Source organism: Myxine glutinosa, chromosome 11, assembly GCF_964187855.1.
Source record: "Myxine glutinosa chromosome 11, kmMyxGlut1.1, whole genome shotgun sequence".
NCBI classification, from domain to species: domain Eukaryota; kingdom Metazoa; phylum Chordata; class Myxini; order Myxiniformes; family Myxinidae; genus Myxine; species Myxine glutinosa.
Window position 1 is genome coordinate 9333502 of NC_136271.1, and position 21737 is coordinate 9355238.

General features: G+C 47.8%; 1 protein-coding gene across 3 annotated transcripts in view; it reads left to right on the forward strand.

Moving 5' to 3' along the window:
• Positions 1 to 5396, forward strand: part of MAU2 (MAU2 sister chromatid cohesion factor) — a 297343-nt gene extending 291947 nt beyond the window's left edge. For all 3 annotated transcript variants that reach the window (XM_068129792.2, XM_078786386.1, XM_078786387.1), the window contains one exon: positions 2704 to 5396. In XM_068129792.2, the coding sequence (XP_067985893.2) occupies positions 2704 to 2778 (75 nt within the window). In that variant the 3' untranslated portion in view covers positions 2779 to 5396. The remainder of the gene's footprint in view (positions 1 to 2703) is intronic.
• The last annotated feature ends 16341 nt before the right edge of the window (positions 5397 to 21737 follow it).

The window sequence follows — 21737 nt, forward strand, 5'->3', positions numbered from 1 at the left end:
GATCCGCCAGAATGAATGTTGGTGCCAACTGACACAATCATTTTGAAAGGAAGCGGAAGTAACTAAATGTCTGATGTTTAAATAAGACAGGTTCCTCCAAGATCCTCTCTCACGATGTTCTAATCATTTGCACCTGAGCTGGTGCACCTGATTCTAATTTTAGGTATTTGAAGTAGTGATAAATGTCGGGGTGTACTTACTTTTTCCACATGCGAAATTTGCATTTATGTTTATTTAAATTATACAATAGACTACAAAATGTAAATGTTTCATGATATTTGTTATATTATATCACCTTTATCTCTCAATATTGTTGAAATGAAGATCAAATAGCTGTATGTTGAAATATGTTGAAAAAGTCAAAACTTTACATGGGGTGTACTTACTTTTTCACGTGACTGTACCTATTCTAAATCGGGGTACACACCGGGATCATTCATCTCAGCAAGCTGGTACTCGATTTGCCGACCTCGGAAGGATGACAGGCTGAGTCAACCCGGCTGGCGTTTGACCGATCGACCGGGATTCAAACTCAGGATCCTAGGATCCCAAGCCTGCGCCCTAACTGCGAAGCCAACACCAGGCTACACAGGGGAAAAGTAACACAATGAAATGAAATCCCCTTTTGCCGACACTTAGCTTGTGTCCCAAATGGCTTTATGTAAGGCCAGCGGCGGTGGCGAAGTCCAGAGCGTCCCATGCCTCCGAAGAGACAAGACGGCGCCGACCGACGAAAGCAAAGACACTCAGAGCCGTGGGGCGAGCAGTGAATACGGCCTTCTTCACCTCGCTCGCGGCCTCCTCCGCCTCCCATAAGCACCACAGCCGAACCCTCACGCCGGTACTGCAAAACCGCTCTCTCTCAGCGTACTGAAAATGCCGGCTTCTTGTTCCGGCAACAGGACCAAAGATGGCGAAGCCTTCTTGTTCGAGCCCGTCTACTAAGCACGTTCTTCCTCCTCACACCTAAAAAACCAAGTGGGTCCCTTGGGGCATGGCCTGCCGGCTCTCCGGCATGGTCTGCTTGGGGCATAGCCTTCTCGTGGGCGGGTCTGCGTATGAGGTCCATTAAGGGCGGGGCTTTGTGTCCGGGAACCTGCCTGGCTTGCAGTGGACGGTTGTTATGGTTTAACGGTGGCACAAAAACGTAAGGGAAAGATTACAGGGGGGGTCATCACGCACTGGGGAAAACTAGCCTTAGACCCGACCGATAATTAGCACAACACCACCCCCTTTGTGGTGTACACATAAACAACCTTATGCTACAGTTTCCCTACTTATTACTTCGAGGTGTCTTCTACGTGTCACACGGCCTATGCTATAAATGATACAATCCTACCTTTCCTACGGTATCCTCTCACTTACTCCCATAAACGTAACAATATCTTAGAAAGGCTTTTGACACAGAACCTATGTGCTTTTTCCTATACGAGTGAAACTAACTCTATCAATACCTAACTCCTTTCATAAAACCTCGATGTAAAACTTTTTACAAAACACCATAAAATGATTCGCTACTTTATCTACTGGAGCATAACATACTTCACATGCAGATCCTGAATATCCTTCCGAACATTAAGCCTACTCGACAATGGTTTTGACCAATCCTGGGGAAACAAGCCTTGACTATTAAAAAAACTTAATCCTGTTCAAAATTTCCACAATCCTATCATTCCATGTACTAAAACCATTTACCGATAAACGAAACTTTTTACACATTTTACTAACAAAATCAGAAACGGAATGAACAATGGAAGATCTAATAAAAACCCAAATGCGGAGTCACTACTGGTTCTTTATATATTTGGCTCCCATTTTCACAAGATCCCTGATGTCGCTGTTACTAATAATATTCAAATCCCCAGTAATTACCTGCCCACATGGATCATACAAAAAGGTGAAGAGGAACATGCACAATCAGTTGTAAAAATATCCTAAACTGCATCTATACCAAGAGTTTTAAAAAATTTAAGATAATTAAATAAGAATTGGCCAACAATCTTGGTGAAAGTGAAAAACACTTTCAATGGGGTTCGCTCCCGAACTTTTTCTGTCAATAACTTCTCTCTACTCGAATCCCTAAAATTGAATGCAGCTGAAGTTTATCCACTTGCTTGCTAGAAAACTCACAAACCAAGAACTCACCACTAACATCACTTTTGGCAGGAAACCTACTTGTAAGAACCCTGCTTCAAAAGCCTCAACCAAAAAAGAAAACATGTCGTATGTATATTTGATTAAGCTCCGTAGAATGCTCGCTAACAAATGCTATGTTTCATGTCGTCGATACATTTTTTCCTCACAAACATCACCGATGACTGCTCTTATTTGCAACAATCCAAAGCTCATGAGCCACAAAGCCTGTAATTACACAATTTCCTTCTTGGTTTACTCGCCTCTCAGCTTTCATTCTTAGAATTGGGTTTTTCATCAGCTCTTGGCTGCTGGCCTCTGGTCACCAGGCATCACCTCTGTCTGGTCACCTGCAGTCTTCCAGGTGAGCTCAAGCCCTCTTCCTGTGCAGAACAGCTTTAGCCCTTCTCCTGTCGGTTTATGCTGGCTTTTGAGACCATATGGACTTTGAACTTCCCATGTTATGACCTTGGAAATTATGGGTGATATCCCATAAATGAATCATTTTTGTTTTTAATTTTAATATCCTGTCCCTCCACCCTCCACCCTCCCCCCTCCCTACTCCCCCAGTGGACTGAAGGTCAATTTCCTGTCCAGTACCAGACTCAGAACGGCCCCACTACCAGCCTATCCAGCCTGCTGTGACATTGAGTGCGCTGCTACGTTAATTCGTCCTTGACTCTGTCAAGATCATTGGATGGCAGAGAGAAGACCAGTGGTGCTGGACTATCAGTGAGCGGCAAGGCTCCTTCCTGAGCACTTTCTTCACATTGTGCATCGAGAAAGCATCACCAGCTACTCTCGATGTGCACCATTCTGCATCCCTCGTTGGTGTTTTCGTCTATTTTTCAATGTTCTTGTCTCTCTTTTCTGTCTCTTGGCCCTCCATGCTCTTAATGCAATTCACAGACACTCCAGTATTCCACGCTTTTTTGAAGGCGTTGGAAAGCCTTTGATGGGTGCTGGGAATGACACTGGGCTAGAGTGTCTGTTGTGCAAAGGACATACATGTGTATGAAGTAGATATAATGGGAAGTTTGGTGTAATCTTTGGCACGCTGGAGGAATGTCACACGAAGAAACCGAAGAACACCGTATGGGGAAGCATCTTGTGACAGGCTCTGCCAAGGAAGGAGAAATCGTGATGCACTTGTTTATTTCTTTAATTATTCCTCTCTCAATCTTTAACCTTTCCTTCTTTTTGTCCTCCTCCATCAACCTCCTCCATTTCTCCTACCTGGTGTTTTAAAACGGACCTGTTTTTTTTTTTTTTTTTGTGGTGCATACTTGCGCTGTGCTCTTTTACTGGCTTGAGGATCACAAATTTGGGTGTTGCTTATGATTTGTTCATAAGAGAGAGGTATTGGCTTGGCTTCCCACTTGCATATCATCGTTGGGGTCGCCTACTATTTGTGGTTCTTTATTTTTCATACAGTCTTTAGCGTGCAACGATTGGTTAAGTTTGGGGGTGCAGAGAAGGAAGGAATTAAGTTGGGAGCACAGGAAGCAAGACATTTGTTGGATGTTCTTGTAGTTTTGATCCGTCTGTTGGGATCCAACGGCTTTGTTGTTCGGTTGTCAGGCTAACAGTTGGCCGAGTTGGAAATGGGCTCAAATGGAGTCGTTATTATTATTTGTTTTTTAATATGATTCCTCCATTTTGGTATGTCCAACATCCTCTGCCTGTTTTCCATCATGTGGCTTCTCAACACAATGGTGGGTTTGGTGATGTTGCAATGTGAGGAGTTTAATGGTTACACAATGTAGGAATTGAAAGGAGATAAGATGTCTGATGGCAAAGTAGGAGCCATTCCTACTTCGTCTCTGTTGCCTTTCTTTTTCCGCAATGTCCATTTTTCGGTTAACTCTCTTATCTTCTAACCTCACTCTTTTTCTGTGTGAACACGGAGCACTATATGTTTCCTTTGCTTTCCTCCACACACATTGCTCATCCGGTATTGTCCTAAGTTGCAGCGACTTGACCAAAGCGAACGGCCTCGATCGACACTTACCTCTGTCGTCCTCGAGACACTGTGCTTTTGGAGTCGCTTCTCTCTCCACTTAGTCGTCAGTTTGTTTCCTTCTCCATCCCTTCTGTCTTTCGTTTCTACTTATTGCTACTATGGCTTCTGTATCTCACTGCTCCGAGGAGGTTTGAGAAAGAGACAAACATATCATTCCCCGTAGGAGGCCTGCGAACATCTTGAGGCCTTTTTCGGTCGTCTCGGCGAAACCCGAAATGCAAATATGCAGGAACCTTTCGTTGAAAGAGGGTGTAAACATTACAAAGAGTTTTAGCACATTTTAAACATCAGGCATGGTTTTGTTAATTTTTTTTGTGTGGGGGGGGTTGAAGAGGGAGGGTGAATGGGAGGGGTAGGGTAGGTATTGTTTTGGGGATAAAGAGAATGTGTATACATTTTCTGGAGTCATTTTTTAAAAATTGCATTTTATTCCCCCACGTTTCTTTACTATAGAGTGTGGTGCAATGATTTTAATAATTTTTCAAGAAAAATGTGGATCGTCTATTATTTTCGTTTTATGTAGTTTTCTTTCAGGACAGAGTTCACACTTTAGTGTTTTCATGCAGTTCTAAGAAATGCCACTTTGGCAGTGCCATTGACTATAACCCAAGAGTAGAAATATGTGTAGAAATGTTTTTTTGTTATTATTGTTGTTGTACAAAATGCACACTATACATTCTATTAAAATACACTTAAGTATTTGGTAATTTTAGTAGATATTTTGTGAAAAGACAAAAAAAAAAGGGTTGAACTCAACTTTTTCTCTTGTACATGATGGTAAATAGGTTTTGGGGGGGGGGTAGGGTGGGGGGGTTTTGGGGGCATTTTCTCGTGGTGTTTAGTTCTGGGTGCAGGAAGGCTGCTGCTCGAGAACAATGACAAGTGTTTATAACGTTTTATCACTAGGCACCTGTATTAAATTTTATTTTCCGAATACAGCTCGCAATAAAAGCACGCAGTCCTCACCACACCGATGTAATGTACGCTAGACGACGAGTTTTCGGTTTTGAATAGGGACCGGGACGTCTCCGATGCAGGGCTATTTGGGGAGTTTATCGTACCCACAACTTCAATACGACGAAGAAAAAGTCCTCCTCGAAGAGTCGCTCCCTGCTGTGTACTGTAAATAATATTGAACGGCTGATTCGACACCGTTGCGCCGCCATCATATTTTTTCTGCTTGGTTTATTGTTTTCTACCTTAAGTCTCGTTTTCCAATAAACATGTAAAGATTAATTTATCTCGGTCGCCTTTTTCATTTTCTCACATGCATCTGCAGCGCCGACGTGTTCATGACATGCTGTGAATGGTTGCTTTTGATTCTTCAACATTGCTCGGTGTTCCGGTGCGTGTTCTTTGCTTGAATTTGCAAACCTGGCAGTTGTGGCAAGCTTATTGAGCAGTTTGTCATCTATTATGGGATTATTCTCTTGGTTTGCAACAATGCCTCAATTCCCAAGTTTTTTAAGGGGACCGGGGTAGCCAGGATCAATTGAGCAAGGCCATCATGACTGTACTTTACCCGAACCCCAATGACTGATGACTCCATACTCGCTTTTTTCAGAGCATTTGTGCTGCCGGACCAATCTCAGGGCCAAGCCAATAATACACCGGTTGACTTGCCTTTGTTTCCTTCCCTAGCAGTGGTTGCAAGTATTTGGAATTTGGCCAGGTTAAAGACGCGGTGGCCTATTCTTGTGAAAGACACCGTGAAATATTTTACCATCCCTCTGAAGATTGGCAAACTCAGACAACAGCTTACAAAGGTGAGTAATGAGTGTTATATTCTATTTATCAACTTTCATTTTCACCATTAACTGAATCCAACAACATTCCTGTCCCTCTACCTATGCAGTTTGATTTCTCAGCCAGAAGTTGAGTTTGGTTACTTGCACAATGATCGACTCATTATGAGGGATTCCGTGGGATCTTGAATGTCCACTGCCCAAAAGGAAATGCGACACCCAGCTGGCTTTGCATCACTGTCTGAAGAGGACATGCTCCTCGATGCATCACCACCTGCAGTCACTGCACGAGGGTAGCAGTTTAAGTTGGAATGGATGCAACAGGGGATCAAACGATTCGGAGCACATAAGCAACAGCTATTTCTGCTGACCTGTTGCTTACAATCCCCTACCTCCTGTGACCGTCTCCCTCCCATCTTCTTCTCTACCTCTTCTGTTTTAACCACCACAATTATTCCCAAGTTCTTGTGTGGTTGGCCTGGGGTTGTTTTCGGCCCATGTCTGATGTCTTTCACGAACAGACCGGCCAGGCCTGACCCTCGATTAATTAGGACAGCATTTGGTAATTTGTTCAGGTTGCTGGCGATGGCTCACTTACTCTTCGCGAAGGACAACGCGGGATCACCAACTAATGCCAGCAGACGGGACGCCGTCTTCGGGACACCTTTAGAGCTGGGTCGGGATTCAAACACAGCTTGGACAGCTTAGATGCGAGTGTGCCCATGGCTGTCTCCCATCCCAGTTCAAATTCGGTTCGACTCTTCTCAAGTTCAGATATAAGGAGTCTCAGATGTGTTCAACATTTCTGAATTAATTTGAAACACTAAAGTTTCTTGTTGAGTGAGTATTTGGCAACAAGTTTCCAAATTAGACTCTGAGCAAATTTCTGCTCACAAGTTTCCCTGTCCAACCACATCACAAAGCTGGCACATGATGGATGATGGCCTTTGCGATTTACCAAGCTGACATTGCCACTCTGGTCCCCGTGGTCTTCCATTGTCGGGAACTCAGCTATTATCGAATTGATCCACAAGTCAGGTTCAAAATCCGACATGATCGAGAATGAGCAGTTGTTATTATTAACTGTATGACAGTAGGGAAGGCCATCTTTCTGAAAATGCAATGGAGGGGAGCAAATAGTCAAGTAACACAGACAAGATCATTCTACTCTGGACATAGTATTTCTGCTGTCTCAACAATGGATGGAGGTCCTCAACGCCAAACAGGAAATCAGAACTGTCTTCCTTGACATATCATGCCTTCGATACGGTCTGGCACCCCGCTCTGCTCACCAAACTCTCCTCCGATGGTATCCATGGAAACCTCCACACATGGCTTGCGGTCTTCCTCTCTGGTCACAGTCAACGTGTGGCCCTGAATGGAATTCTCTCGTCTCCCCTTCCTGTTCAGGCTGGAGTTCCTCAAGGTCAGTGTCCTGGGCTTTTTTGGGTCTTCATCAATGATCTTTCTGACTCTGGAAAATCCTCTCTATCTCTTTGCTGATGACTCCACTCTCTGCCGCTCCATATCTTAACCCTCATATCGGCAGTCTGCAGCCTCTTCACACTCTGCAGACCTGGACAAAATCACAAACTGGTCAACCAAATGGAGCATGTCTTTCAATCCTGACAAATCTCACACTTTCACTATGTCTCTCCGAAAAGACCATCTGGACAACCTTCCCATCTACTTTCTCAACAATCTTCTCCAAGAAGTTCTGTCACTCAAGCTTTTGGATCTCACTATCTACCATGATCTTTCCTGGGAAAACCACATTTCCAATCTGGCCTCCAAAGCCAGTCCCCAACTGGGCATCCTCCGTCGTGCGAAGTCCTTCCTTGGCACCTCTGAGCTCACCACGTACAAGGCTTTCATCTGCAGCTTTATGGAGTACTGCTCTCCCCTCTGGGCAGGTGCTTCTGCCTCACACCTAGTTCGGATCCACACTGTAGAAACCAAAGCATTCAGGATCATTGAAGAAGAAGATTGTTTGTGAGGCTGATTCTGAGTACCTTTCACTCTCTCACTGCAGGCAGGTTGGTGGTCTTTGTCTTCTACCAACTCTTCTCTGGCCTTGCTCACCCAGCTCTCTCTGTGCTCTGTCCCCCAAATATTCCTGCAGGACCCACAAGAATTGCCAGCAACCATCTTCTTGTGAAACTGCCAAAATCAAGACTCTCTGCTCACCTTCACTCTTTCATTCCTCTTTGCTCCCACCTCTGGAACAAACTCCCACACTATTTTCAATCCCACTCCTCCCTCCAGTTCTTTAAAACAGCTGTTCACCACCATCTCTTATCTTCCCCCATTTAAAACCTTGATCTTTTCTACCCCCATTAATACACCCCAAATCCACCTCTTTCAATCTCCGACTTCATTCCTGAAATTCCTCGTAGTGTCAATTTGTTTCATACCGTTTACCCCTTCCCCCCCCCCCCCCACCACTCCCCACCCCTGCCCCCTTACCCCCCCTCTCCCATCCACAGATCTCCCGATGTTCTTGTTCTCTACTGTTGTGCTTATGTGCTTCCCTCTCTCTCCCCATCTTGTCTCCCCCTCTCTTTATTGTTTTATGTGTCCGTTCATGTTTTTTTGTGTTTTATGTGCTCATGTGTGTTTAATGTGCTCGCTCTTACACGAGCCTCGATCTTGTATACAAAAAAAAAAAGAAATCGGTGAATGCCTGATGGAGCTTTATTTTACTCTACGAGATTGAGGTTCCTGGAAGAGCAAGATGACGGAGGGTATGAACTGACATTTTAAAGGCAGCATGGCAACATTAAAAGGCAGCAAGAAGAGTAGAAAAGCGGGAGGGCCAATGCGAGTTGTGGGAGATATGTTGAACGCAGCAGGAAATTGGGGTGTGAAGAGAATGACAGAGATCTGCAATCTGGTGGTGAAAGAAGGCCGCATTCCAGTGGATTGGGAACTGAGTACCCTCGTCCCTCTATACAAGGGGAAAGGTGACCCTCTGGAGTGTGGCTCGTATCGAGCGATAAAGTTATTGGAGCATGGAATGAAGGTATGGGAAAGGGTGTTGCAGAGGAGGATAAGGAAGAAAGTGAAGATCGATGAAATGCAGTTTGAATTTATGCCAGGAAGAGGAACGACAGACGCGCTTTTCATTGTGAGGCAGTTGCAGGAGAAGTACATGGAGAAGAGGAAGAAGTTGTTTTTTGGGTTTGTTGATCTGGAGAAAGCATTCGATAGGGTTCCATGCAAAGTATTGACATGGGCATTGAGGAAGTTAGGAGTGGAGGAATGGTTGATTAGAGTAGTGATGGCAATGTACAAAAGAGCGCGCACAGCTGTAAGGACGAAGGACGGGAACAGTGGTGAGTTTGAGGTGAAGGTGGGAGTGCATCAGGGGTCGGCTCCAGCTGCAATTTGCCAATTAAAGCTACTTTGTTGGGGTGCAAAACAGGATTCAGCAGCACCATCCCACCTAGAAGGTTGTCCAATGTGAACTGAAGTGACCTTGGCCACCTTTCATGCTGAAGGAGGGTGGCCCACTGAGTAAGATCTGCAAAAGAGCAGACAGGTGGATTTTGTATAAATGGGTGGGGGGGGGGGGAAGGGGGGGGGGGGATCAGTTACAGGACTAAGTTTCACTGTTATCTATATTTCTGCGAAAAGGTTGTTTTTGTTTTCCTTTAAAAAAGTGCATCTGTAGTTTTCCTCTCCCAGTTTGTTTTACTTCATCTGGACCTGATCCGCATTTGGCAGACAACTGCACAAGATATGAAATTACAAATGTTGAGACAGTTGGGGCCGGTTGGCAGTTGCTGATGAGCTACTGAGAGCGGCCACAAACTTCTCCACTTCTCCACTTTTCCAGCCTTCCTATTTTACATGGATTTGGATTCGTTGGACTCCTCCCTATGAGCGGTCCCTCACGTGCCCCCTCGGGAACAACTCGCTCATTGTGGGGTCTTCACTGCATCCTTTGTTTGAACAGCTACAGCTGTGAATGTTAACGATGAGCTGTAACCTCACGGCCTTCCATTGCCTGGTAACGATTGTAAAATCGAATGTAGACCCTTATTTATAAATGGGGTCAACATATCTCTTACTGTACCGACCTGTCTGGGAATTGTTAAAGTTTCATGTCTTGTTGTTCAAGGTTTGTCTTTTTATGCAGAGAACATGTTCACTTCACCGTTTTCTAAATCAATTTGGATTCATCGTTAACCCAATCAAGGTAAGTTGGATGTCGATGTCATAAATGTACCTTGAGAGTTCATAGCACACCTTACCCCGCTCAGTCTTGAGAAACAAGGACATGGGCGTGGTCTGCAAGCTGCAGATTTGATTTGTCGTGATGACGTAAAATGCCTGCCATATTATTTTGTCTAAATACTGCGAAGCAGATGGGTTTGGGAAGTGTCAAAAAAGCGATGTGTTCTGCAGTGTTCAAGTTTATAATACAATTCGAATAAAAGTTTTTTTGTTTTGTTTTGTTTTTTGTATACAAGATCGAGGCTTGGGTAAGAGCTAATATTACTCACAAAAAAACAAACGGACACACAAAACATATAATAAAGGAAGCGGGAGACAAGATGGGGAGAGAGAGGGAAGCACAAGAATAGAGAACAGGGACATCGGGAGATCTGTGGGAGGGAGAGGGCTTGGGGGGGGGGGGGAGGTGTGGGGTGGGGATTGGGAGAGGTAGAAAACACATGGACACAGCTCGGACTTCCAGGAAAGAAGTTGGCATTTCAAAAAAGTGGATCTGGGGTGAATTAACGGGGGTAGAAAAGATCAAGGTTTTGGATGGGGGAAGATAAGAGATGGTGGTGAACAGTTGTTTTAAAGGCCTGGAGGGAAGAGCGGGATTGAAGAGAGTGTGGGAGATTGTTCCAGAGGTGGGAGAAAAGGGGAATGAAAGAATGAAGGTGAGCAGAGAGTCTTGATTTTGGCAGTTTAACCATAAGAGGGTTGCTGGCAGATCTTGTGCGACCTGAAGGAATATTTGGGGGACAGAAAACAGACAGAGCAGGGGGAGCAAGGCCAGAGAGGAGTCGGTATAAGACAGAAAGACCACCACCCTGCCTGCGGTGAGTGAGTGAAAGGCCCTCAGATTCAGCTTCATCGCGGGAGATTCCAATGATTCTGAAAGCTTTGGTTTCAACAATGTGAAGCCGAGCTAGGTGTGGGGCAGGAGCACCAGCCCAGAGGGAAGAGCAGTATTCCATTGAGCTGTGGATGAAAGCCTTGTATGTGGTGAGGAGCTCAGGTGTTCCAAGGAAGGACTTCGCACGATGGAAAATGCCCAGTCGGTGACTGGCTTTGGAGGCCAGATTGGAAATGTGGTTTTCCCAGGAAAGATCTTGGCAGATGGTGAGACCCCAAATCTTGAGTGACATAACTTTTCGGAGAGACATCATGAGAGTGTGAGATTTGTCAGGATTGAAAGACATGTTCCACTTGTTTGACCAGTCTGTGATTTTGTCCAGGTCTGCAGAGAGTGAAGAGGCTGCAGAATGCCGATCTGAGGGTTAGTATATGGAGCGGCAGAGAGTGGAGTCATTAGCAAAGAGATAGAGAGGATTTTCCAGAGTCAGAGATCATTAATGAAGACCAGAAAAAGCACAGGGCCCAGAACACTGCCTTGAGGAATTCCAGCCTGAACAGGAAGGGGAGATGTGAGAATTCCATTCAGGGTCACACGTTGACTACGACCAGAGAGGAAGTCCGCAAGCCATGCGTGGAGATTTCCATGGATACCAGAGGAGGAGAGTTTGGTGAGCAGAGCGGGGTGCCAGACCGTATCGAAGGCACGAAATACGTCAAGGGAGACAGCTCTGATTTCCTGTTTGGCATTGAGGACCTCCATCCATTGTTGAGACAGCAGAAGCAGCATGTCCAGAGTAGAATGACCTGGTCTGAATCCAAATTGATGATCGGAGATCAAGCTATTGGAGAAGAGGAAGGATTTGATATCCGAAGCAATGATGGAATCCATGACTTTGCTGATAATTGGGACCCAGGGAGATTGGTCTGTAGTTGCAAGGATCTGTTTTTGCACATTTGTTGTGTAACGCGGTAATGTTAGCTGATTTCCAGGATGCTGGCAGATGACCTTGAGCAAAAGAGAGGGTGAAGAGAACAGAGAGAGGGTGAGATAGCGCGGCAGAGCAGGATTTTAGGACCCGTGGGCTGATGCCGTCTGGTCCAGTTGCAGAATCAGTCGAGGTTTGACAAAAACTTCTCCACCTTGTCAGGAGAGAAGGACACAGAGTCCAGCAGCAGCTGGGTTCGACTGGGTAAGGTGGGAACAGAGAGAGATGGGTTTGGGACACAACATTTTGAGGCAAACAGACTTGAGGCATTCGACTTTGTCACGTGCAGTGTCAACTGTGTAGCCATTTGAGGTAAGGGGGGAGGGGGGGAACAAACACCAGAAACAGATTTGAGCAGATGCCACTCGGATTTGGAAGAGGGAGACAGACAGGAGAGTTCAGTCTTGAGAGTAGATAGATATTGTTTCCTGGCACTCCTGAGGGTGGACACACAGTTGTTCCAGGCCTTGTGAAAGGAAATGAGATTGCCTCCAGTTGGATTTGCCTCCCAAAAGGCAAAGGCAAGTTGTTTCTGGGCAACAGCCTCACCACAAGATTCAGTGTACCATGGACGGGAGGAAGGGTAAGACAACTGAAGACGAGATGGGATAAATCTGTGCATGAGAGAGAGCAGTTTACTTTGGAAGAATTCCCAGGATTAGTTGATGTCAGAGGCAGTGGAGATGGGAGACCAGTCCAGATGATTTATGGCTGCTTGCAGAACTTGCCCGTCGGCCTGAGTGAAATGCCAGACTCGTCGACGCTGAGGAGGCTCTCGGAGATTGGCCAGAGAGATGTCCACTTTAACAAGCACATGATCAGAAGAACCGATTGGAGCAGAAGAAGAGCAGCAGACATTTGCATGGAAGTTTGTCATAACCAAGTCTAGAAGAGAAGACACTCCATTGACTGAGATCCGGGTCAGGAAATTGACAGATTATGTCAGTCCCAATGAGTCGCAGAAGTCCTTTGCTGAGGTGCCATGGCTGGTGAGAGACGAACCCACACCTGGCATGGTGACAGTTAAAATCACCACATGTGAGGAGGAGAGAGTTAGGATGAGGGATAGAAGTTGGTCCATGTCAGACAGCAAGATGTAGATGGAGTCATTGTTTCGATGATGGTACAACACACATTTGAACAAAGGGTGGGAGCGGAGAGGAAGCCGTAGCCAGAGGTACTCCTGGGGGTGGGGTTGAGAGAGGGCTGTGCAAGGAGAGTGAGGAAGAGAGTTTTTCATAAAGATAGCAACACCACCACCAGGACGAGGCTCAGGTCTATCATACCAGAGGAGGGAGTAACCTGGGAGAGATATTCATGAATCAGAGACATCAAGGTTTTACAAAAACTTTTTTGTAAGTTTACCACCGTTGATGCAGCATCTTATGCACTACCCTATCAAACACGTTACATTAGTTCTTCATACCTGTTGTTTGTGTCCTTTATGACGTCCTTAAAAACAGTAAGTTTCCTGTTTGGAATGAATTTTAATTTTATTTGAGCATGGAGGGTGACGACCCCCCTCTGGTAGCTCCGATCCGATGTCCCATACTCTCCATCCTTCTCCCAGCAGTGGTTGAGGCAGGAATTTGGTCAGTGTGCCGGCGATAGCTCGCTTGCCCTTCACCAAGGACACCGTGGGATATTTAACGTCCATCAACTGATGCTGGTAGACACGGGATGCACATTGATGAACCACCCTACCTGTCAAACACCTGGATGACAGTTTATAGCTCGGTCGGGATTCGAACCCAGGTTAGATAGCTTCGAGGTGAGTGTGTGTACCTCTCGGCCATCTCGTCAGCCTTCCCTTTTGATTATGATTACAAAATGAGTCTGGAAGACTGATTTAAAAGGAAAAAACAAACAAAAAACTTTTATTGGGAAAGAAAAGAAAAGGTTTTCTTCGAAAAAGGAAAAACCAGCCTCTTCCATTCAACCCACTGCTGGATGAAGTCTTCCTCAGGTAATGGTGAGAGGTATTCAGCATACCTGCCCAGTATGGGTTGGTGAAAGTGAGCAGCACCTTTGGAATTGAACTCGCATCATGGAAAGTGTTGAAAGAACAAGTATAACCAGCCACAACAGGAAGATTGTTGCTGTGCCATGTTCGGGCCTCGCACCTGTCTTTCCACCTGGCAGGAAAAACAGAGGAATGCACGTTGGCCTCTGAGCTGCCTCACCTGGGGTTGAATCCTGACCTGCTGATAAACAGTCAGCCTGGTGGTGTCAGGGTGTGTGTGTGTGTTGTCCACTCGTCCTTCGTGTGGACGTCAAAGATCCCACGGTGTATGTATTTCGCGAAGAGTAGGCGAGTTATCGCCGGCACCCTGAAATTAATTATTCCTGCTCTCACTCCTTAGTCGAGGGTCAGGCCTGGACAGCCGGATCGTGAAAGACTTCCCCCGGCCAACCCCACAAGAACGTGGGAATAATTGTGCTTGTTGAAGAAGAAGAATCCTCACTGTATTTATCACACAAGTACACCCGCTCACTGTGGGAGCAGCAGGAGTGAGTCATGTTATGATTATTCCTATTACTTATGTTCGATTAGGCCATTCAAAGGGTCACAACATGCATGACGTAACATGTCAGATCAGGTCATTTAAGGGATCAGACCATGTATACTCAAAGGCAAAAGTTATTGTGACACACAAACAACAAACAGAATCAGTGTTAAACTTTTACTGCCGCGAATGAAATGTTATTACATGGAAAGACAAATGTTTCAAGGTATGGTAACGATCAACAGTCCATAAGAACAGTGCACCTGGCATATGCAAATGAGCCACAACACAAGAGGGGGTTCACAAGCAAGTTCACACGGTCAGTAGCGAGTGTGTCCACCTTGTGCATTGATGCAGGCCTGGCACCTCCGCCTCATTGAGGCCACTAAACGTCGATGAAAGTCCTGGGGAAGATCATTCCATATCCGAGGAACGATTTGGCGGAGTTCCTGCAGCGTTGTTGGAGGATTCGGATGACGTCGTAAACGTCGCTCCATTTCATACCAGACGTGTTCAATGGGTGACAAATCAGGGGATCTTCCGGGCCAGGGTAACACATTAACATTGTTCTGATTAAGATACTGCTGTACAACTCGAGCAACGTGTGGTCTGCTCCACTGGAGACGTCGATGTTCTGGCGTTAGAATTGGCCGTCGGGCTGGCGTCTTGCACGGATGCCATAGACGCGTGGACGTCGTCAAACTGTTCTCGCAGATACACCTCTGTTGCCAGGTATGGTACGGGCTGGAAGGGTTGCTGGCTGGAACCTGTGTCGGAGGTGCGTGGTTCGAATCCATCGGTCTTGACGTGGGGTCGTTACTGGTGGGCGGCCACTACGGGGACGGTCTGTAACTTGATTGTTTTGCTGAAAACGTCGCCATAAGTGCCAAATGGTGTTTCTATGGACGTTGAATCGACGAGCAACGTCACGCTGCGAGGTACCAGACTGAAGCATACCTATAGCTCTCCATCTGTCATTTTCCCCGAGGCGTGGCATGTCGAACTTGTTCCAGAACGATGAATAGAGGTGTTTTTCTGACTTCTGCACTTCTTAAGACTGCATTGAGTGGAAATGATCAGCGTCTGGTTGTCTGGCCTTTTGAAGTGAACATTGCTGGCCATTTTTCTCGAATATGTCATGCTTCTTGCAAATTTCGTGCAATTCGAACAACAATTGCTTGGTTGCGTTTCTTCGACCATTTTAACACTTTCTCTGGTTCAAATCCAAAAATTCATTCACAAGATTACCAATGAAAAAATTCCATGTCACAATAACTTTTGCCTCTGAGTATATTACATTATTACATGTTAGATCAGGTCATTTAAAGGATCAGAACATGCATGATATAACATGTTAGATCAGGTCATTGAAAGTATCCAACCATGTATGACATCATAACATGTTAGATCAGGTCATTGAAATGATCAGACCAAACATGACATTATAACATGTTAGATCAGGTCATTGAAAGGATCAGAACAAACATGACATTATAACATGTTAGATCAGGTCATTGAAAGGATCAGAACAAACATGACATTATAACATGTTAGATCAGGTGAATGAAAGGATCAGACCATGCATGACATTGTAACATGTTAGATCAGGTCATTGAAAGGATCAGAACAAACATGACATTATAACATGTTAGATCAGGTGAATGAAAGGATCAGACCATGCATTACATTATAACATGTTAGATCAGGTCATTGAAAGGATCAGACCAAACATGACATTATAACATGTTAGATCAGGTGAATGAAAGGATCATACCATGCATGACATAACATGTTAGATCAGGTGAATGAAAGGATCATACCATGCATGACATAACATGTTAGATCAGGTGAATGAAAGGATCAGACCATGCATTACATTATAACATGTTAGATCAGGTCATTGAAAGGATCATACCATGCATGACATTATAACATGTTAGATCAGGTGAATGAAAGGATCATACCATGCATGACATAACATGTTAGATCAGGTGAATGAAAGGATCATACCATGCATGACATAACATGTTAGATCAGGTGAATGAAAGGATCCATACCATGCATGACATAACATGTTAGATCAGGTGAATGAAAGGATCATACCATGCATGACATAACATGTTAGATCAGGTGAATGAAAGGATCAGACCATGCATTCCATTATAACATGTTAGATCAGGTCATTGAAAGGATCATACCATGCATGACATTATAACATGTTAGATCAGGTGAATGAAAGGATCATACCATGCATGACATAACATGTTAGATCGGGTGAATGAAAGGATCATACCATGCATGACATAACATGTTAGATCAGGTGAATGAAAGGATCATACCATGCATGACATAACATGTTAGATCAGGTGAATGAAAGGATCAGACCATGCATTACATTATAACATGTTAGATCAGGTCATTGAAAGGATCATACCATGCATGACATTATAACATGTTAGATCAGGTGAATGAAAAATCATACCATGCATGACATAACATGTTAGATCAGGTAAATGAAAGGATCATACCATGCATGACATAACATGTTAGATCAGGTGAATGAAAGGATCAGACCGTCCCACACCATTTAAAATTCCTGATTGTAACATTTACTTCAGTGAGGATGTCGGGGTCGGGGAGGGGGCCATATCACAATCCACAAAACCCCTTCAGAAGTGGGGATATTATTTTTATATCATTAATATTACGTTATTATTAATTTAAGAGTTGCGTTTGTAATGAGAAGTAGTTTTGGAAAAACCAAAACACCACAAAATTGCCTTGGAAGAATTTCACGAAAGCAGCAGGAAGGGTCGTGTTATTAACCTTGTGGGTATATAGACTGCAGTAGATCTACGATGAGGAGTGATCGTCGACATGATAAGCATGGACTATTTTCTCCAAATGTTTGGAGAAAATAGTCCATGCTTATCTTCGGATTTCTCCAAATTTATTTCAGTTCTTTGTTAAAAGAGCATTATCGACAATTTAAAAAGGTAATCAAACGTGTATTGTGGTTTACAATATTTTTATTTCCTGTCGAGGTGTTTGCTCCCATGGAAACAGCATGCTGAGCTATTTATACACGTTATCACTGCAGGAAAAACCCCTTGGGGGAAGTGGGAAATTATTAGTATTAATATTGTTTCGTAATAACATTAATATTATGCTATTATCATTCGTTTTGTTATTAGAATGGGCATTGGAAAAACGCCACGATAAAGCTAATTTAACATTTATATACACCTCAACACGCAACCCCATTGACGGCAATGGTGGGGAAAACCCGCTTGGGGGAGAAAACCCCCTTGGGGAGGGGGGGGGATGAATGCGCTTACAACGTTAATTGTGTAACCCTTAGTCATCCTGTCAAGTTTGGTTGAGATTGGGTGAGTAACGATGGAATGTATTGCGGGAAAAAAATCATCAGACAGACACCAAATGGCATATTTTACGATGACTGGTACACCTGCGAACGACGGAAGTGACAGGAAGGGTCGTTCCTCTTTGGGGTATACAGATTACAGTCGATCTATGGTCGGGTCTCAATAACATTGGGTGTGTGTTCTTTTACCAAGTTTCTTGTGGAGAGATCGCCAAGTGGTTTAAGCATTCGAGCAAGCACTCCATTCAAAACCGTTAAGGAACGGCTGGCTTGGCAAGCGCTAGCTAGCTGCTTGGTAAATGAGCACAACCCGAGCTTGTCCCTTTCAGTTTCGTGTTAAACAGAAGGAGCGAGTTTCAATATTTTGCAACGAAAAACGCCACCGTAGCGCCAGGACGGGCCATGTTATTAACCCAACCCTTGCAGGGCATCTAGAGCACAGTAGATCTCCGCTCAGTTCTGTATGTAGAACGTACCTCACGGATTCCTCCAAAGACGTGTGTTGTGGCGGACACAAGGGACACGAATTCAGCGCACCAGCAGGTGGCGCAAACGTCCAGGCGGGGAACTGGAATGCATGCCCCGCCTATCGACCACGCCCGGGGACTAGGCGTGGCCTCGGGATATATATGCGGGCTCGAAGCTCGAGCCCGCTCAGTGCTGCAGTACGAGCTTTGGAATAAAGACTTTGTTATAACAAACGCGTTGTGGCCTACCTCTTTGGCATTCGAGTCGTGTGTGCGCAGCACCACACTTCACTGGTGACCCCGATTGGTTCAGCCGTTGCTGACCACTGAACGCGCCATGGCCACCAAAGCCGTCGCAGTTAAACTCCCGGAGTTTTGGGAGGCACAAGCCGACGTTTGGTTTGTCCAGGCCGAAGCTCAATTTCAGCTCCGAGGCATAACGGCGGACGAGACCCGGTACTACCACGTGGTCTCTGCCCTCGGGCCCGGCACTGCCGCCTGAGTCGTGTCCATCCTTCGGCGCCCGCCGGGCGACAACAAATACGAGGCGCACAAACATCTCCTGCTCGCCACGTTCGGGCTCATGGAGATCGAACGGGCCGACCGCCTACTGGACCTTCCCGAAATCGGCGACACACGACCATCCATGCGGATGGATTTTATGCTGTCGCTGCTTGGTGACCAACCCCCGGATTTCTTATTCCGGGCGCTTTTCCTACGCCAGCTACCCGCACAGGTACGCCTCGCGCTGGCCGGTTCCAAGATAAAGGAACCCCACGCTCTGGCCGTAGAGGCCGACAAGTTTTTCGCGGCTTGCGACACGCGGTCGGGTTACGGTGCTGCCGTCGTGGATCCCGGGGCAGCGGCTACAGCGCCCTCGGCTTCCCTCGTGGCCGCTGCTGCGCCCCGCCCACCACCGCCGCCGCCATCACCACGGCCGCCGCCGCCGCAAACCTGGTGCTACTACCACGCCAGGTTCGGCCGCAAGGCTAAAACGTGTCGCCCGCCGTGCTCTTTTGACAGGTCGGGAAATGACCGGGCCGGCGCTCATTAGCGGCCCTGAGCGTCGGCCATTCCGGCAGCCTCCTGTTCATCACGGACACCTTGTCCGGGCACCGTTTCCTTTGTGACACAGGAACGCAGGTAAGCGTCCTCCCCGCCTCCATGTCCGACAAGCAAACCACGGGCCGGGGCCCCGCTTTGCTTGCCGCCAACGGTACACCCATCCACACATTCGGGAAGCGTTGCCTCTCACTGCGGTTCGGAGGGCAGCACTTTCAATGGTCGTTCGTGACCGCCAGCGTGCCAATGGCACTGCTCGGTGCGGACTTCCTATGTGCGAATGGGCTGTTGGTCGACGTGAAGCGCAGACGGCTCGTCCAGGCCGAGACCTTCAGCTCGCTCGCTTGTTTACTGAGCGGCTCGTTGAGCGGCTTGCCAAGCGGCTTGCTGGAGGGTTCCGTCCCGGCGAGTTTAGTTTGCATGCTTCCGGCAGCGGACGACTTTATCTGCCTCCTCGCCAGTTTCCCGGCCCTCACACGGCCCACCTTCTCGGCGGTGGCCGTTAAACACGGGGTGGAGCACCATATCCCCACGGTCGGGCCGCCGGTCTATGCCCGGGCACGCCGACTCAAGCCCACGAAGCTCGCGGTGGCGAAGGCGGAGTTCGCCACGCTGGAGCGGCTGGGGATCGTACAGCGCTCCAACAGCGCTTGTGCTTCTCCTCTGCACATTGTGCCGAAGCCCGGCGGAGGATGGCGGTGGTGCGGGGACTACCGCCGGCTCAATGATGCCACCACCCCCGACCGCTACCCGGTCCCGCACATCCAGGACTTTTCCGTCCGGTTGGCAAACACGACCGTGTTTTCCAAGGTGGACCTCATCCGGGGCTACCACCAGGTCCCCGTCCAACCGGACGACGTCCCGAAGACGGCCGTCATTACCCCTTTCGGCCTCTTCGAGTTCCTGAGGATGCCTTTCGGGTTGAAGAATGCGGCCCAGGCGTTCCAACGGCTTATGGACAGCGTCTTGCGCGACCTACCTTTCCTGTTTGTCTACTTGGATGACATCCTGGTTGCGAGCGCGTCCCGGGAGGAGCACCTGCTCCACCTCCGCACGCTCTTCGAATGCCTGGGCCAGCATGGCCTAATCATCAACCCCGCCAAGTGCCGTTTCGGCGTCGCCACCATCGACTTCTTGGGGCACCACATCACCAGGCACGGGGCCGTCCCTTTACCGGCCAAGGTGGAGGCGGTCAGGGATTTCCCGTGGCCCCGCACGATCAAGGGGCTCCAGGAGTTCCTGGGCATGGTAAATTTTTACCACCGCTTCGTGCCCCACGTCGCCCAGCTCCTACGCCCCTTGCACGAGGCCCTCCAGGGCAAGCCGGACAACGGTGACATCGCCTGGTCGGCGCCGATGACCGTGTCGTTTGCGGGCGCAAAGCTGGCCCTGGCCGACGCCACCATGCTGGCGCACCCGGCGCCCGATGCACCGATCGCCCTCACCACCGACGCATCGGACGATGCGGTGGGCGCGGTGCACGAGCAGTGGGTGCATGGTGCTTGGCAACCGCTGGCGTTTTTTAGCCGGCAGCTTCGCCCGCACGAACGCCGCTATAGCACCTTCGACCGCGATCTGCTCGGGCTCCACCTGGCGGTCCGACACTTCCGCCATCTGCTGGAGGGCCGCCCATTCACGGCTTTCGTCGACCACAAGCCCCTTGTGTTCGCGATGGCCAAGGTCGTCGCCGAGCCATGGTCGGCACGGCAACAGCGTCACCTCTCTGCCGTGTCCGAGTATACGACGGACATCCGTCATGTGGTGGCTAAAGACAACCCGGTGGCGGATTGCCTTTCCCGGTCCGTCGTGCTTGCGGTCCACCTCGGGGTCGACTATGCCCGGATGGCGGAGGACCAGACCGCCGACCCCGGCGTCCAGGCCTTGCGGACCGCCGTCACAGGCCTCCGCGTCACCGAGGTGCCATTCGACGCTGCGGGCGTGACCCTCCTATGCGACGTCTCCCTCGGCTGGCCTCGCCCCATCGTGCCCGCTGGCTGGCGGCGCCCTGTTTTTGACGCCATCCACGGCCTGTCCCACCCGGGCACGAATGCATCCCAGAAGCTCGTCGCGGCGAAGTTCGTCTGGCACGGCCTCCGGAAGGACGTCCGCGACTGGGCCCGGATGTGCCTCGCGTGCCAGCGCGCAAAGGCCCACCGCCACACCCAGGCCCCGTTGGCCCCGTTTGCGGTGCCCGAGCGTCGGTTCGACCATGTGCACGTCGACTTGGTGGGACCTCTGCCCCCCTCGCTGGGGTTCACCACCTCCTCACCATGGTGGACCGCACCACACGGTGGCCGGAGGCCGTCCCATTGGCGGCGACGTCTGCAGCTGATGTGGCGCAGGCCTTCATCGC